General features: G+C 40.7%; 1 protein-coding gene across 5 annotated transcripts in view; it reads right to left on the bottom strand.

The window, feature by feature from the left end:
- The window catches only part of LOC110156657 (glucocorticoid-induced transcript 1 protein-like), a 74671-nt gene extending 59658 nt beyond the window's left edge, over window positions 1-15013 (bottom strand). For 3 of the 5 annotated variants that reach the window (XM_055164170.1, XM_020920865.2, XM_055164169.1), the window contains exon 1: window positions 14387-15004. In XM_055164170.1, the coding sequence (XP_055020145.1) occupies window positions 14387-14696 (310 nt within the window). In that variant the 5' untranslated portion in view covers window positions 14697-15004. Of the gene's footprint in view, window positions 1-14386 lie in introns of all 5 variants that reach the window. The other 2 variants (XM_020920864.2, XM_055164167.1) reach the window with 2 other exon arrangements.
- Window positions 15014-19435: the final 4422 nt, after the last annotated feature.

Raw genomic sequence — 19435 nt, forward strand, 5'->3', positions numbered from 1 at the left:
TTCCTCGTCTCCCACCGTAGTCACAGTGAAGCTAAGCGCTACATACGCTTCGTCATATTTTCTCGTCTTAGCTTTCGGGAGATTTTCGTTTATCTCTTTATCTCCGTCTCCGTCTGTCTTCTCATCCCTGTTAAATATTTTTTCATGGTGTCACTTGAAGGTCTGCTACACTTCGTGTCTACACTTCATACTCAAACTCTGTGCTGTGTGCAAAGCGCGCATGCTCAGTGCAAACAAAACTCCTACACCACCGAGCGAATGCTCCCTGCGCACACTCTGCCAATGAGAGCGCCACTGCCCCCTAATGTAGTGGAAGTGCAATTGCACTTTATTCTAAAGGCCCGTTCAGACCAAAGCGTCAAAGCGTCCACTTTCTATGTAAAGTCTATGTGGACGCGCGACTAGAGCGTCCTGCGTTTTTGCGGCGCGTTTTCGGCGTCAGCGCGGCACGAATCTGGCATCAGTGCAGCAAGTCTTCAGCGTTTTGGCGTCAGCGGCCAAGACGCGCGTCCAAGGCGTCAGCGTCAAGAAGTTGAAAATGCTGAACTTTTCGCGTCAGACGCGCCGCGTCAACCAATCAGGGACGAGTATCCAGAGACGCAGCGACGTTATTATCAGGAAGCAAGACCCGAGAACCAGAACGAGAACCACAAACATGAGCGGAGAATAAATATATACGCCACAATCACCGAGCCGATCGCGAGGAATACACCAGGACCGGACCAGGACCAAACCAGGACTAGACCGGGACTAAACAAGGACTAGACCGAGACTAGACCGAGACTAAACAAGGACTAGACCGGGACTAGACCATGATTAGACCAGGACTAGACCGGGACTAGACCGGGACCAGACCGGGACTAGACCGTGATTAGACCAGGACTAGACCGGGACTAGACCGTGATTAGACCAGGACCAGACCGGTATTAGACCAGGACTAGACCGGGACTGATCCAGTGTCATTAGCGGAGTAGAAATATATATACGCCCCAGTCGTCGACCCGATCTCCTCCGTTGATGTTTTATGTCATAAAAACACTCTCTCAGTCTGGTCTGACATTGTTTCGGGAAAAGAGCGGGACCGGGCTCTTGTTTCCAGGGCAACGGACGCGCGTCAAGTATTTTTGTCCCGTTCGTCCACGGCGTCAAAGATGCGCGTCGGGGGCGTCTAAACTCAAATGCAAAGGCGTCCAAATAGAGGCGTCAAGGCGTTTTTTGACACTTTGGTGTGAACGGCCCTTAAGACAGTAAAAAAAATCAAAATAAAAAAATAAAAAAGCATGCTCCCCGAGGTCAAACGCGCCCCCCTTGACGGAGCCTCACGCCCCCCAAGGGGGGCGCACCCCACTATTTGAGAAGCACTGCTGTATTACAACATGACATCACAAGGTGGAACATAGTGTTTCAGCTTAAACGTGCAGGGTTTGTGTGCTAAACATGTGTGAATGAAACAACTCTGGGTATGTATGGGTAAGTGATGAGGAAAAAACATTATAACATAAAATCAGGAAATGGTGAAATATATGATTAGCTATAAATTGACTTCGGCCTTTGTTTAGATCTGGTTAAAAAGGTTTCGTCATCATGTTCACATTACTTGTTGTCCAAAATGTTCTAAAATATGGTATTAAACTGTCTTCTTATACAAATATTAGACATGAGTGATCCCAAAGAACAGAAAAACATATGTTCATATACCATTGTTTTTTCAGGGCTGCAAAATGAATCACAATCAAATCGAAATAGCAATTTAAATGGACGCAATTAGCAAATCGCAAAGGCTGCAGTTTTTGAAGTACCATAATTTCCTCCTCCTTATTCGGCGGAAAAAAAAAAAAAAAAAAAAAAACGCTAACCCTGCAGTTTAGATCTGTACAAACATGTTCTGAAACTCTTGTTTTAGTTTGTCTTTTTGTCCATTTTCCTGGATGGCGTTAAAATGTGAACTTTTAACAAAATTCTATTAGTGAAAAGTAAATCGCAAATCTTGTCTGAGTGCTTGTCAGAAAAATTGCAATTAGACCTGGTCTGTCACAAAAATAAAACCAGAAGTGCGATATATTCCTGACGATAAACGATATTTAACGATGCATTGTGTAACTTTTCCGTCAGTTAAGGGTCCATCCAATGCTTTTCTCCATGGAAACGTTATTGCTTTTTCTGGGATGTTTCACAGTATGGCATTAAACCTTTCTATCTATCATGGAGATCAAATGACACCAAGTTACAGGTCAGATCTGTGGAAAGGCAACCCCGCTCACAGTCAGAACTAGGCCTGTAACGATAACAGATTTTGCTGGACAACTAACTGACCAAGAAATTATTGCAATGAACGATAATATTGACATTTTGAGACCATTTAACTAATATAATGACAATGGAATAAAAATGCAAATACACCCTTTCAAAGATCAATAAACTTGACTTTCTAAAGAACATTTAACAGAGGAACTGCAAGACAAACAAAAACAATAGGCCTAATTAAAATAGACTTGTTAACATAAGAATAGCCTAATGTAGTCTGGCTTACAGCAAGGACTTGTTTACAAAAAATGCACTTGAATAAACCATTGTTGAACCAAGCACAACCAAAACAATAAATCAAATGGATTATTAAATCTCTGTAACAAAATTTGACTTAAAAGTGATTTTAGTCATTGACTTATATAGGAATATTGTGGCCCCTCTCTCTGTGGCTGCTGCTGTGAGCCTCGGCATTTTGGTCTTCAAATGTTTGTATTAACCCGCTCTACATGTTCCTATTTTGTCCGTCAAAAAAATCCTATTCATAATATAGAGGTTCCTTGCTTAGTCCACTTTTTCATACAGGGATTGTCGGACTGCGTCACTTTGCGCTCTGCTGCGCATGTGTCCTGCATAGGGGTGTAACAAAAGCTTTTGGAGAATGCGTCACCTACTTGTCTCCATAGAGATATTATAGCTTTGCCTGGAATGTTTCAAACTATGGCGTGAAACAGACTGTAGAAAGAAGGTGCCTACGTGAGTGTGACGTCACCCATAGCGTTCAGCTCCAGTCAAATGAAGCTCATGAGGCTAACACAGGGCAAATTTGGAGCAGAGTTTAATATTAGGAATAGGAATTTATTCATTGACAAAATGGTGAAATAAAACAACAGTAAAGGAGGGAGGGGCGTCTAAAAAAAAAAAAAAAATTGGATTTTAAATTGGAGCCAGAGTCGATGGAGCCGGAAGCACCCCCATGCTCACTTCCTATTTGGCAGCTGGCAGGTTAGTCATTTCCATTTATATACAGTCTATGCATTAAAAGCATCAGTCTTGTATGGGGGGTGCAAAAATATCGAAATATCATATAATTTATTTCGATATTTTTGCACTATTCTAGGTGTACAGTTACAGTAGTCACAGTGGGTTGACCATATTCCCATGCTCTATGCTATATTTTGAAGTGTAGAGTTACTCAGCGCTGCTTTCATTTCCCCCTGCAGCGAAGGCAGAGTATATCTAAAATTGCTTATTTCCTGTGAACTGGCCTGAAAAGCATAGACTAAAGTATCTCTGGAGGCTCCTCTCTTTGTTGGTGGAATCCATAGGCCTTCCCACCCAGAGCTCCAGCCTAAAGCCCCGCTCTCCAAAAGGCCCTGAGGCATTCTGCTAGTACACAAAGGAACGTTGCTACTTTTACACCAATATTTATACAGGCCAAGAAGGGAGTGTGGGTATTTTCCTGTCCTCTCTGCAGTTTACAGAATGGCTGTAAGTAAGGGACTATATGTTGAAAAATGTATCAGATTAAAAGGTGTACTGTGCAACTTTTCGGTCACATGCTTGAGGTTATTGTGTTGCATGAAATGTTCCACAGTACGTGAGTGGGCCATCTATTCAAACGTCTGAAGTATTTCTAGAAATGAGTCAGACTAGTGCACACTGGTACTGGAACACTGCAACTTTTCTACCATTACTAATACAAGCCAAGAAGGGAGCGTAGGTATTTTCCCGTCCTCTCTGCAGTTTACAGATCAGAATGGGGCTGAAAGTAAGGGAATATATGTTGAAAATTGGTCATATTAAAAAGGTTTACTATGCAGAGAGGGCGTCTGTCACATGTTTGCCTGAAATGTAACAATAACCGAAATACCGTGATATTGTATCATCTAAGTTCTCACAATAATATCGTGGACCATCACAATATCTCGAATTACAAGTCTCTTTGCTTAAATTAAAAGTTATGGTGCAGCAATAGCGAAAAACAGACAGAGGGAACTACATAGACCATGACCCTTTGCTCCATTTGAGTGCAGACTACAAGAAGAAATAACAGTTGTAAGCACTTTTAAATCTTAATTCTTTGGGTTAAGTCTTGTCAAGGTATTTTAAAAGAGGAAAAAGGAGTGTATTGACAGTTTTGTTTTCCTCCACAAAATATCTCAATAAATATTGTACCGTGAGATGTATACCGTTAAAATATCATACCAAGAGATTTGGATCATCCCTAATCGTGAACCTCCCCATCATGTCGTGAGCTTTCCTTTGATATCGCAGTAAATATCGTACTGTGAGGTTCATACGTGACGATATCATATCATGAGACTTGGATATCGCTACACCCCTATTACTAATACAAGCCAAGAAGGGAGCGTAAGTATTTTCCAGTCCTCCCATTTACAGATCAGAATAGGGCTGAAAGTAAGGGAATATTTGTTGAAAAATTATATTAAAAGGAGGCCTGTGCGAAGAGTCACATGTTTGCCTGAAATGTTGTGAGTGGGCTATCTATTCAAACATCTGGATTATTTTTAGATTAGTCCAACTCATGACAGGTTTAGTGGCCTTTGTTACTGGAACATTGCTGCTTTTTCCCCAATACTAATACAGGTCAAGAAGGGAGCGTGGGTATTTTCCAGTCCTTTCTGCATTTTCAGATCAGAATAGGGCTCCAGAATACACAAAATTGATTAATGTGGCTTTAAACCACGTTATATATTTTTTTTACCTCACCAAAAACATACCTGAACTTGTGTTTTGTTTCATTTACACATGTTTGAGTCATCCTTTATTGTTACTGTCTTCATCTCCAAAGCTTAAAATGCTCTGTTCCACCTTGTGATGTCATGTAGTTTTCAAGTTAACAGCTACTTTTACCTTTTATTCCGTAGATATTGGCAATTATCCAAATGACTCTCGTCAAAGTGTATGGAGTTTAAAACACAGTGGAGCACTTCCTGTATTACCACGACATTACAAAGTGGAACAGAGTATTTTCTGTTTGAGAAAAGAACCTAAATATACAGGGTTTGTGTGTTAAACATGTGTGAATGAAATAAAACACAACGATGAGGAAACAATATTAGAACATAGACAGAAAATAGTGTAATAAGGTCTTTTTCACATGTTGTCAGTGGCCATCTGTTCATAACTCACTGTCCACTCTCAGAACTTTAAATATTTATTATTTTTAGTGTGACTCAATTGGACAGGAAGTAGTGACACTAACAGTGAAGCTGCCAGGCGCTGCTGTGCAGAAAGCCAATCCCTTAGCAACAGTCAATCAAACCCATTTCTAACGCTGCTATTAATGTTCAGATCTTGATTTACGGACAAAATAGTGAAATAAAAACACCAGGATCATGTAGCGCGGGTTAATATGAACATTTTAAGACCAAAATGACGAGCCTGACAGCAGCAGTTACAGACAGAGGGGCGACGTTTCTTCAATACAAAGTGAATTGGACCCAAATTTGATGGAGCCAGAAGCGCGCCCATATTTACTTCTTATTTGGAATGCTAGCAGGTTAACATGTACATTTATATATACAGTGTATGGTTCAGAATAATATCCCCGGGATGAAAAAAAAAAGTGTGTCAGCAAGGCCTTGACATCAAAAGCACCCGTCTGCTGATTACAGGCTGAGCACAGGATTTGGGCTGGAATATGAAAGGAATATTTGGGAGCGCTTGGACTTCAGTCAGGAGTTTCCTCGATCCGGCAGTGGAAGTGTACATGGGCGGTTTATGGACTGGAGAGCTGAAGCCAATGTAAAAACAAACATGTGGTCCAGATCAGTAAACCATAGCCGAGCAGCTTCCTGTGGGGATGTACAAGACTGCAGGACTCAGAACAGACCGTTTATAGAGATTCTACAGACATGGGTTCATTTTTTTATTTTTATTTTTTTCAATAATGTTGTACTATAACTTTTTGTTTAGAGTAATCCTGCAACTTTTCTGGAGAATGGGGGTCTACAGTATACGTGAGTGGGCTCCATGGATCAATTCAAATGTCTAGATAGAGTATTACTAGCTTAAACATGAGTTAAGACTAGTGGTGGCTCCTTGGTACTGAAGCAAAAAAAATCCTCTCCAGTCCAGAAAGCATGTTTTCCCAAAGAGTGCAATGTAAACACAAACTGCTCATGTTCGTCTTATGGCTCCGGCTAGATCAACTCTGGCTTCAATTCACTTTGTATTGACAAAACGTCTGTAACTGCTGTCAGCCTCCTCATTTCGGGCTTAAACTATTTATACTAACCCACGCTATATGATCCTGCTGTTTTTATTTTGCTATCTTGTCTATTTTACACATGGGTAGAGCTGTCATATGTCACTCATATGGTTTCTAGATGCATTATAATAAATACATAGATAACAACCGTCCTGAAGGCTCAGCTGCACAAATCAAGTGTAGGAGTAGAAACAAATAGCCCTGTTTATACAAACAGGGTGTCAAATACAGTCCAATATACAAATATTAATAAACTATATGATCAAGGTCTTTCTAATTTGACTCCAAAATGTCTCAGTACACATGCAGTTATTGTGACTAAAAATAAAGATACTCATTTGTAATGTACTTTGCATTAAAAGTGGCGTTATTAAATTGTTATCGACTAAATATTGATGTCCACCCCAAGTCTGCATGTCTACCCATAAAAGTCACCGCACACTACTGTTGTAGAGCCACAAAAATCTGTGGTTGTAAGATGAAATACAGCACACTTTTGGGGCTCAAATCAATGCATTGTTGTTATGGTCCCAGGTCTTCAGTTCTAATTTGTTTTGTGTATTTTCAATTATTTTGCTGAGCTGTCCTGATTCCTGCTTTGGGAGCCCTGGCCTGCGATGGGTGGGGCATGTCTACGCCCACTTCACCTGCAGCCACCGCCCCCTATTTAAGAAAACTGGCAGCACCTGATCGGGGCTGCTGTCCTTGGTGGCCCGTATGCCATTTTGTGTTTGTGTTTGTGTGTGTGTCTAGTTCTGTAGTTTAGTTCTGTTTTATGCCGTTATTAATTTGGTCACTCGATTCTGTTTGTGGGCTTATGTGTTTTAATTTGGGGAATTGTGTTTTAGTTTTGTGTGTGTCCCTTAGTTAATCACTCATTTTTGTGTAAGCCTGCGTGAGCAGTTTTGTGGCACAAAACTGTGTAATTCTGCTGTTTTGTTTCTTAGTTTAAGTTATTTTCTGTACACATTTTCATCTGTTTTGTTAATTTACACGTTACAACCCTGTTAATTAAATATTATTTAATTTATTCCACTGAACATCTTGTTTTTTTTGTTACTTCCCTGACCTCAACGAGCTGGGTCATACAATCATTTTGTAGCGGAAGTGTAAAAAAATGACAATACTGACAGTGACACTAAAGGCTAGTCAGGCCATTTCAGCTTTTCTACAGAAAGACAACAGAGCATGCAGTTTGTACATTATACTGTGAGATTTGGATACTGAAGCATAACTTGTAAGCAGTAGCCATCTTTACTCATTTTTAGTAATGTAACAATATTCAAACCTTATTGCGATATTTTGTGGAGGGTAACAAAATTAGGATTAACACTTTTTCCATTTTAAATGCCTTGACAAGCCTTCGGTCATAATTATCATTTAAATGTGTTTAATAACAGGCATTTCTTTGTGTAGTCTGTGCTGAAACAGTGCAAAGGACCATGGTCTATGTAGTTTTTGAGCTATTGCTGCACTGTAACAATGAACTTAACCAAAGAGTTTGTATTTCGATATATTGTGATAACCTACAATATTACTGAGACTTTTGACGATACACTATCACAACATTTCGGTTATTGGTACATCCCTACCAATTTTATGTTGAAAATTGCTTGATCCTTTATGGCTCCTTTTCACTACAACTGTGGGTGATTTACAGCTCAACAGTTGTGGCCTGGAAACGGTTGACTGCAGAGAAAACAGGTACGTTATCTCCTTTTGCCTTAAAACAAACATGTGGCACTGCAGTGTGGGTACAGCGCGACGGCTCACACACACTTGAATGAAGAGTGGAGCCACAGACAGAGGGCCATTGACTGTGAGGACTGTGCATGTGAGTGCCTGTGTGCGAGTGCACGTGTGTATCTGTGTGTGTGTACTGTAAGTGTGTGTGGGTTTGCAGAGTGATGTCAGCACTGGGACTTAAAGGTCACAGAGAGGATCTGGGAAGTCCACTATCAAGTTCATTACTGACGTTAGCCAAGAGAGTTCCACTGACCATTAGGCCTGTGACATTAGAACTATAGACTGTATAAAGAAGTGGACTAAGAGAGTGTGACATCACCCATGGCAGTCAAATGAAGCTTATCGATGCTCATCATAGCAACTAAAGAGCCAATCTGTAGTGAGCCTGGTAAAGGTAACGTCCCTTCCTTAGCACCGCATTCAGTCAAACCTGTTTCTAACACTAGCAGGAGTGACCTCGTATACAGAAGACACCTGATTTGTCTGTTATTAATGTTCATACATTGATTTGTGGACAAAATAGTGAAATAAAAACAAGGATCATATAGAGTCGGTTATACGAACATTTTAAGACCGAAAGGACAAAGCAACAGTTTTTCAATACAAAGAGAAATGGAACCAAAGTAGATGGAGTTGGAAGCATACCCATGCTCAACTCTAAGGCTGGGTATCACTCAGAAGTTGCCAATACGATACATACCTCGATACATGGGCTATGATATGAGACATATCTCGATACAGTGCACTTTCAATTCAATACAATTCAATATGATACATTTCAAATCGATTCGATACAGTTCAATACAATTTAAGGGCGAAATCATGGCTGTGATACTAAACGTCTTTGTTAAACCATTTCTTTTGCAAAGTTCATATGAAACACAAGCAATTTAATCATCAAAACAGTGAAAATGTCAAATGTGTCACATATGAGTTTCCTTTCACTAAACAAGCAACAAAACTGTAACACTGTAACAAAATAACTGAGTAAAATATACCAATATATCTTGGCAATACATTTATACCTGATACTGTATCAGCACATTAAATGATACGATATATCGATATTTTGATATTTCTGCACACCCTACTCACCTCCTATTTGGAACCTACCCTTTTATCACGGTAAATATGCAGCAAAAGGTCACTGGTCTACAACTTTGCATGGAGTTAGTCTGGGCAAGTTTTATCCTGTTCCCCATTAACCCAAAACTAGCACAGTATTCAAATCTTCCAGTCAAGTACTGGCCAAACATGTGGAGATCTGGAAAACGAGGGTTGATCAGAGCTGTGACGTCTTGAATTCAGGAGACTAAATATTACTCAAACATGCATAAATCACTCTAAATACAACTTTCAGAGGGTAAATGTGAAGAGGAAACAACTATAACATGGGTAAAAGCTCCGAAAAGTTGATTTTGCAGAACAGGTCTGCTTTAATACAATGTACAAATGTTAAAAGTGCATTGGGTAACTTTTCTGGTGAAGGGTTCCTCATACGCCTTTATCCTTGGAGATGTTTCACAGTATGGCATTAAAGCTTTCAATCTTCGTGGAGACCAAACTGGACCAAGTTACAGGTCAGATCTGCGGAGAGGCGCACAGTCAGAATACCTGTTTTTCTAGGTATTTTTGAGCTATAAAACCACCTGTAATTAAATAAATGCAAAGTAGAGCTATTTAATGTCATACTGAGGAACCTTCCAGTCAGAGCTTTAACAGTGCATCGAATTTTCAAGTTGACTTAGGCGTCCATTTATCAGAGCTTTCCGACTAGTTTGGATGACTACTCTTATCAGACAGTCCTCTCCCTCAGCCCTGCACATGCACTGCCGCTCCGGGTTAGAGGATGGAGACCTGAGGGGTTTCACTGGTCTGGAAAACCAACAGGGAGCAGGCACTGGGCAAACAGCAGGAGACAGAGCCCGGGCCTGGAGTCTGCCTGCTGGGCTGCGCGGCGAGGCTTTGGTCCCTGCCTTACATGGTACACTGGTCAAGGTTAGGGGTCATCTCATTCAAAGGGCGCAGGAATGTGAAGCACGGGCTGAGGCGGCGCACGGGGCTCCGCTGCAGCTACAAGACTGATTTAGTGTGGAAGATTTGCTTTTTTGGAGTTTATTTCATGTTAGTGCTCCATTTTGTTACTTGAAAGTGCGCCGTGTAGCTTTTCTGGTGGAGGGTCCGTCAAATGCTTTTCTCCATGAAGATGTTATTATTTGTCTGGAGTCTTTCACAGTATGGCATTAAACCGTTCTGTCTTCATGGAGACCAAACCAAAACGAGTTACAGGTCAGATCTGTGGAGAGGCGACCCCGCTCACAGTCAGAAAGCCTGTTTTTGTAGGTATTTTTGAGCTATAACACCTCTTGTAATTGAGTAAATGCAAGGTAGAGTTGGTCAGTGTCGTACTGTGGAACATTAAATCTCCATAGAAACAAGCAGGTGACGGACCCCCAACTAAAAAGTTACATAGTGTACCTTTAAAGGGTCAAAATTACATGTTATAATGTTGTTTCTTTATCACAAACACATATAAACCCTGCATATTTAGACCATGTTCTACTCTCAAAGATAAAACACTCTGTTCCACCTTGTGATGTCATGTGGTAATACCAGAAGTGCTCCACTGTGTTTGTAAACTCCATACACCTTCACTAGAATCATTTGGATGATTTCAGCTCTGGAATTGTCAATCTCAAGGTAAAATGTGACTGTTAAATTGAAAACTACAGCTTTGTTTTTTTTTTTTTTTCAGGGATGTAAAAATAACCGAAATATCGTGATATCCTATCGTCAAAGTTTTCACAATAATATCATGGACTATCACAATATATCAAATTACAAGTCTCTTTGCTTAAATGAACAGTTCTGGTGCAGCAATAGCTAAAAAAAGACTACATAGACCATGATCCTTTGCTCCATTTCAGTCTAGACTACAAGAAATAACAGTCCAAAGCACTTTTAGGTTTTAGTTCTTTTGATTAAGTCTTGTCAAGGTATTTTAAGAGGAAAAAGTAACATATTAACAGTTTTATTAACCTCCACAAAATATCACAATAAATATCGTTCCGTGAGATGTATATTGTGAAAATATCGTACCGAGAATATTATTACACCATGAGCCTGCCTCCTCATCATATCGTGAGCTTTCCCACGATATCACAATAAATATCGTATCATGAGACTTGGATATTGTTACCCTTCAAATTTTTTTTTTAATGCACACATTCTGACCAAACTTGTTCAAAGTGTCTATGTAAATCATCTTAGGCAGTTTAGAGCAAGTAGATATTGTTTTTTCGCTGTGTCAGAAATGGTAGCCCCCACGATTGGAGTTTGGTATGCAAAACGCAACTGTCATGATGCAAGGGCTTGCAAATGTAGTTTCAGTGTACTTTCCAGTTTATTCTAAGTCACTGACACCAAAACCCTAGAGAAGACTTGAACCACAAAATCTATTCTAAATCTACAATACTGCTAAAAAAATCAGCTAGCTGCAATAAATAAACAGCAGAATGAAAGACTTTTTTACTTTGTGTGTATCTGTAATGAAAATCAAATCATATGGTATAGCCAAAAAATAACCACATATCTTATTGGTATTTTCAGTTGCATTGTGTAAATTTTCTGGTGGAGGATCTGTTACTTTAGATACTTTTCTCCATGGAGATGTTGTTGATTTGTCTGAAATGTTTCACAGTATGACATTAAACCTTTCTATCTTCATGGAGACCAAACCTGACCAAGCTTCAGGTCAGATCTGTGGAGAGGCGACCCCGCTCACAGTCAGAATGTCTGTTTTTCTAGGTATTTTTGAGCCATAAAACGACCTGCAATTTAATAAACGTAAGGCAAATCTGTTTAATGTCGTACTGTGGAACATTCCAGGCAGAGAAATGACATCTCCATAGAAACAAGCAGGTGACGGACCTCCAACCAAAAAGTTACGCAGTGCACCTTTAACTGAAGTGAGAAGATTGAAGTTATGCTATGGATTTTAAAAGCGATATATCGGTATCGGCAAATAGTAGTTTCCACATCAGCTCAAAACCATAAGAATAAAATAAATATCTACACTGGCCCATCTGTAAAGTTGTGGGGCACTTTCAGTAATGTCTGTTGTTTATATCTGTGTAGATTCAAGTCTTCATTCACATGGTATAATCTTTTGTCACAGTAAATCAAGAACGTGGTGCTATGGCAGATTTTTACGACAGATGCCCTTTGTGTCGCGAGCAGCCGCACCGCAGGCTCTAGAGAGAGGAGCATCGTATCCAGGGGCGTGCTCATAAAAACGTGAAAAACTTGCCAAACTTATTCCCCACTTTTCTAATGCATTTGCAGCATTACCGTCCCAGCTAATTACTCATTGCTATGAGTTTAAAAACGCATTTCACAACTTTCAGCCCAGAGCAGAGTTTGAGCATCACACAGCTGCCAATAACAACTAGCACGCCAATAGTGCATCAGCATTACTCCCGAGTTATTGAAAAATACATTGTTATAAGTAGATGCAGACAGCACAGAGAGGCCTTACTTTGACCCCAAGAGCTGCTTTGAACAAGGGTGAAGGCAAAGGAGAAATTCAATTTGTCAACTGGACAAATGTTTATTACAAACGTTTCGCAGTTCATCCAAGCTGCTTCTTTAGTTCTGAACTGATGTTGACAAATTTCTCGTTTGCCATAGAGTCTACCTGTACGAGTGAGGGATTCTACTAGGGCTGGGTATCATTAAGGAGTTGCCGATACGATACATATCTCGATACAGTACACTTTCAATTCGATATGATATATTTCAAATCGATTTGATACGGTTCAATAAAAAATAATGGCTAAATCGTGGCTGTGATACTAAAAGGCTTTGTTAAATTACATCTTGTGCAAAGTTCATATGAAACACAAACATTTTAATCCTCAAAACAGCAAAAATGTCAAATGTGTTGCATAAATGAGCTTCCTTTCACTCCACAAGCAACAAAACTGTAGCACTGTAATAAAATAATTTAGTAAAACACACTTAAAAATACTCTTGGTGAAATATCGATACAGCGGCCCACGATATCGATACTGTATCATCACATTAAATGATACGATATATCGATATTCCGATATTTTTGCACACCCCTAGATTCTACACAAAAGAGAGGGTAAATATGAAGGAGAAATAACTATAGCATTATTTCTCTTATTATTTGAAGAATAAGTCTGGTTAATACAATATATTCTAATATAAATGTTAAAATCCAGATGAGCTTTTTCTGGAGTAACACTGTATAATATTTTCAAGTTGATTTAGGCAACCAATTATCAAAGCTAAACTAAAAGACTGTTCTTATCAGACAGTCCTCCTCACATCCCTCCCCCACACAACTACTAATAACAACTAGCATGCTAAGAGTGTATCATCATTACTTCTGGGTTATAGATCAATAAATCGTTATAACTGCATAAGCGCCCAAGTTCTGCTTTTACAAAATACTCGTCCTGAGGCAAAACTACTGTAATTTTAGGTAATTGCATGACAAAAATATAAAAATAATAATGTATCAGTGTCTTGTATAGAGATATTCAAGTTCAGTTTGGTGCTGCCAGTCTGCACCTTTTGCCCCTCCACTAATATGACTAAAAGGTTGAAGTGTCTTGCTCAAAGACAAAGCAGTTGAGTTTGCTGAATGTAGGACAAAGAGTCATACATTCAGCAAACTCAGCGTCCTAAAGTCTCAGAATCTTCTGCCCATGCATTCCTTATACAGAGAGGAATTCATTCACTTTATAGTCCTGTTCAGAATGAAGGAACTGAACAACTGCTCCACTAAACTCCTCATGAAGAGGCTGAGGGTCAAACCACTTTAAAACTCCCACGGTTTATCAAGTCTTCTTTTGGTCTGTATGAAAGAATAGCAGTAGGCTGGTTACACTGTATTAGTGGCGAATGGAGATTTTGATCTTGCATTTATAATCATTCCCATAGCTTGAACCTACTTGTATTTTGCAGATTAAAGTGACCACAGAAAACGGTGTGCGTGACAGACATGTGTAGGACCTACCTTGGACTGAAGTCTGCAGCCCTCAGAGCCAGTGTCTTATATAAAGGAGGTCTGGTGTGTGTGCAGCATAGACATGTGCTATACAGTGATATTAGAGTATCCAGTATTACCTCTGGACACTGGAGAGTCTGGAGGACAGATGGAGTCCTTGTTTTCAGGGGACAGTCTCTGCTGCTTGGGCTGTGTGTTTCCTGGGCTTAGCGTCGGGCTGGAGGGGGGACTGGAGCCCCTGCTGTTCGTGGCACCCCCGGGGACGGGCTGCAGCCGCGGGGGACTGGCCTGACCCCCGCAGAGGAGCTGATAGGGCACGGTGGCGCGCATGGGGTGCAGCCGGCAGCTGCTGTTGTTGAACGAGCCCGGGGAGCCCGCAGTGCTGCGCCTCACCCGGGGCTGCTGGAGAGAGTTGCTTGGAGTAGACATCCTCCGGAACGGGCCGCAGTTCCTTACGCAGCGACACAAAGTTTACGACAGAGCCGCAGGCGATGCGTAATGGGAAGCACTTTGGCAAAACATTAGCTTGTTAGCCAAAGAAAAAGGTTAGCTTCCTTTATTTCATCTCATGAAGTCGAAGAAACAAAAAGTATCCAGACGCGTCTTGTTCTGCTCAAACTTACCTGATCAGTGGTAAAACATGACGCCTTCAGTTCTGTGCACTTTGTAAGAGCTCTTAAAGTGACTCTGAGTGTTTTCTACGCAGCTCTGCCGTGTCTGAGCCGCGCGCTCTACTCCGAGCGCTCGTGCTAAGTGACAGTTGTTTCTGCTGCGCTCGCGCTCCGGCTGCTGTCGGGGGGCGGGACACACGCGCGCTTCTCTGCTCCTCATTGGTCAGGAGCGCTGTACAGTCACTCTGCTGATTGGTGCAAAGTTTCTCTGGGTCCACGTCCCCGTCCGATCCATAGACGCTCTGAGCCCCGCCCACTGGTTCATCTCAGTGCACATGGTATTTAGTGATTAGCACACACTACAGACGAGGAATTAAAGGTAACAAGGTGTTACACCAAACAGTCAATACATTTATTATGACCACAGTAAGTGACTTTTTAACCAAAAATAGACATGAATAAAAGCATGTTTTTGTTTTGTTTTTGTTTTCCTTTCCTTCCTCCTTAGTTGTTTATATTGCACATATTGCACTGAAAAACATGCATCCTCAAACCTGACTTTTATTTGACCTTCTCCTGCTTTGTTTTATAATCTTCCACAGTATGGTATAAAAAATGTATACATCCATGGAGAATGTTTGGTTTGGTAAGGTTTTAGGTATTTATATGGAATCATGCAGGTGAAGTGCCAGCTCCAGAAAGCTTTATACTGTTGCTTTTAAAGGAACAGTCAAGTGTGGTATTGCTGGGTTTCAGATGATATCACAACACTGTACTACGATTTTGGCCATAGTACAAAAAGTTAATGTCTCTAGTAGTCAGTAATAACAATCATGTTCAACATTTGTGAATTTACCTTTTAGATATTTCATGGCAAAGTTCAATGTTATCAGTAGGAAAACCTGGCTCTTGTCCTTCATCTGGGAGTGTGACAAAACCACCAATTGGAAGATATAGACATACAGTATAACAGACAGCTACAGAAAATAGGAATGCTGTAGTTTTCATGTCTTTGTAGGAATTTTTTGTACTTTTCTTCTCAACTGTCACTTAATACATATTTCCCACAGATGCTCTCCCACCAAAACATGAGTAATAATTAGAAAAACCTGTCATCTGCACTTTAAAGGTGAATCATGTAACTTTTCAGTTGTTACGTCATTGCTTTGCTTAGAATGTTCCACAGGTTGACATTTATTCAATTACAGGTGGTTTTATAGCTCAAAAATACCTAGAAAAACAGGTATTCTGACTGTGAGCGGGGTGGCCTCTCCGTAGCGTACTCTCCGGCTGTACTGTGGGCACTGAGGAATAAGAGAGAGATTAGAAAAGAGAAGGCATGTCTGTGGCAGTCCCCCCCCCTCCCTCGCTCTTCCTCAGTCTGCACTGTTCCGGCAGCTGAGGCCCTTTATGAAGCGAACAATCTGGAGGCTCTTGGACAGTGTGCGGAGCAGCTGCTGTATTCTGCTGGAGGCGGGGGGAGGCAGGGGGGTGACGGGGGGCGGGAGACGGGGGGCTGACAGGAGCAGACAGGAGCAGGCTGCCTCCCTTTGACAAATTCACCACACGGGCGCCTTAAATCACCCTTTAAATCAATCCTATAGTGGAAGTTTATACCACACACACACACACACCCAGATGGAAACAAAGCCTAAAGGGATGTCTACATTAGTACTGATACTTTACTTTTCTTTGGGGGTGTGATGCTACCTGGAAGCACTATTCTGTTACTGAAGACTTTAAAGGCTTTATATAACGCAAATTTGTCTCTTGTGGATTTTGTTAGAATATGTTAGAATGCCGTTACCTCACCAGAAACATACCTGGAGTTGTGTTTTGTTTCACTCATACATTTTGAGTAATGCTTTATTATTAGTCTGTCTACTTCTCCAAAGCTCTTAATGCTCTGTTCCATCTTGTGATGTCATGAAGTGGTAGTTTTCCCGTTAACTGCTACCTTTTACCTTATATTCAGTAGGCCTGGGGTAATCCCAGGACTGAAATTATCCAAATGATTCTAATGAAGGTGTATCGAGTTTTTAAAAAAACAAAATGAGTACGTATACGTGCACATCAGTATCCCGGTTATGCTCGGGTTTTTTGAGGATCTGTATGTTTGCAAGTTTTCTTCTCGACAAAACCCACAAAGTCTAAGAAAAGTTCTGCACCGACAAAGGCTCCTACGGTCGCACCAAAAGGCAGAGGAAGATGCAAACCATCACGCAAAAAGTTGGTCTTCTGGACACGCTGAAGGAGGGTAGAAGTTATGTGGCTGTAGCAGAGTTCTGCACCGGGTACGGGGTAAATAGTTGCTGAAACTGGCGGGTTTAACCTTCTGGAATTTTACAGGCTGGTAGTGATCACACATGGGCAGGTCAGGACTAAACCAGGACAACACCAGAACTACACCAGGTCTAAACCAGGTTTAAACCAGAACTAATCTTGGACTTAAGAGCGAGAAAACTGAGCCCATGGAGCAGGGTGTCCGCAAAGCGCAATTGGGTAATTGCCGCGCTTACCTCTGTGAGATGTGGAGCTATCTGTTGGTCCTTTCTCCTGCGGTAACATCCAAGCCTGTCCCGACAATGTATCCTGGTTCATTTCTGGTTTTGTCCTCCTGTTTCAGTCCTGGAATCAGTCCTCGGTGGTTTACTCCTGTTTTAGTCCTTGTTCAGTCCTGGAATTAGTCCTGGGTTAGTCCTGGTTTAGTTTTGGTTCAGTCTGTGCCGTATACAGTGCAAAAGTTTGATATAATCTCAGGTTAACGGGCAGGTGTGGTGCTGTACTGCGCGGGAGCGGGTCTCCAAAAATGGACCCGTGCAAGACTCTGCGGTGTAGGGCTCCATTACAGGATAAATGAATCTTCGGTTTGTTACATAAAGAAGGAGGAAATAACATAAGGATGACGTCAGCAATAAGTGTTAAGAAGGATGCAAAAAGGGTTGTAACTGTTTTGTGTGAGAAAAGTGTATAAAGTGTGTGGTGAAGGGTTTCACGGCGTTAAAACAGATATAATAATTGTGAAATATAAAGTTGACTACTTCACAGAATTCACCTATCATGGGTTATTTTTAGAACGTAACTCCCATGATAAACGAGGGACCACTGTATCCCGAATATTACCATAACCGGGATATGGCTAATAACCATGATACTGATGTCCATGTAAATGCACTGAATGGAGCACTTCCTGTATTAGTGTTTTCGGTTAGAGAGAAGAGAAGAACTCAGCCTAAATATGCAGTTTGTGTGTTAACCATGTGTGAATAGGGAGGTTACGATATCAAATCCTCTCGATACGATATTTTCATGATATGCATCTAATGGTACGATATTTACTGCAATATTTTATGTAGGCTAAAAAAATGGTGAACATACTACTTTTGTCTTGTCATTATCCAAATAATTAAGATTTAAAAGTGCTTAATAACTGTTCTTTCAACATGTAAACTGGACTGAAACAGAGCAAAGGATCATGGTCTATGTAGTTCTCACTGTTTTTTAACTATTGCTGCACTTGTAAACTTGTGATTCAATATATTGTGATGGTCCACGATATTATTGTGAGACTTTTGACGATACGATATCAAGATATTTCGGTTATTGCTACATCCCTATGTGTGAGTGAAACAAAACACAAGTCCAGGTCTGTTTGTGATGAGGAAACATTATAACATAGATCAGAAACAAGTATAAGACAGGCCCTTTCACCAGCCAATCTATTTTGGCATGACTCCAGAGTCAATTTAGCTGGAGTTGCTTTATAATTACTGTAATTGTCAACAGACTTCCACTATGAAGGAGTGGACTGCTCTGGCTTTTAGAGGTATGGATGTATGGTGGTGAACAGTCAACAGCCAAAACATTAAAAGGTTCTATATAACTCAAAATGGATTGTTTTGAGCTTTTAGTCATGTTATAATGTTGTTATCTCCACAAAAAACAGACCTGGAGTTGTGTTTTATTTCATTCACACACACGTGAGTAGTTTACATCTCCAAAGCTCAAAATGCTTTGTTCTATCTCGTGGTGTCATGAAGAGGTAGTGTTCAAGTTAACAGCTCCTTTTACCTTATGTTCTGTAGAGATGAAGTCAAGTAGTATGGAGTTAAAAAAACAACAATGGAGCACTTCCTGTATTAGAACATGACATCACAAGTAGGGATGGGACAAGCTCTTGTGAGACAATATTGACACGAAATTGCACACACGTACTAAGGCTACGTTAGTATGATGACGGTCTGAACAGAAGACGCAGAAGTGGTGTCACATTTTCACTTTTTATTCCGTGCTTAGACGAGCATTTTCGGGAGGAAATCAGCATGCATACGGTGACGCAAAAGTGTGTGGAATTTGATTGTGTGTTTGTACTTATAGTAACAAGGGCATCTTTGGACATACGGAAGTTTTCACGCCAGACATTTTCATCAGTTACTCCTTCCACAAAGTTGTCCCACCATCGACTGGTTCTCCAGGTCTCGTCCATATCCGTCTGACTCACCTGTGACCAACTTGTGCATCCAGAATTTGACAGAGGTGATTGCAGATCCTTCTCTG

This window comes from Boleophthalmus pectinirostris, unplaced genomic scaffold (genome assembly GCF_026225935.1).
Source record: "Boleophthalmus pectinirostris isolate CB_2022bp ecotype Guang Dong unplaced genomic scaffold, ASM2622593v1 HiC_scaffold_6, whole genome shotgun sequence".
Lineage (NCBI taxonomy): Eukaryota > Metazoa > Chordata > Actinopteri > Gobiiformes > Gobiidae > Boleophthalmus > Boleophthalmus pectinirostris.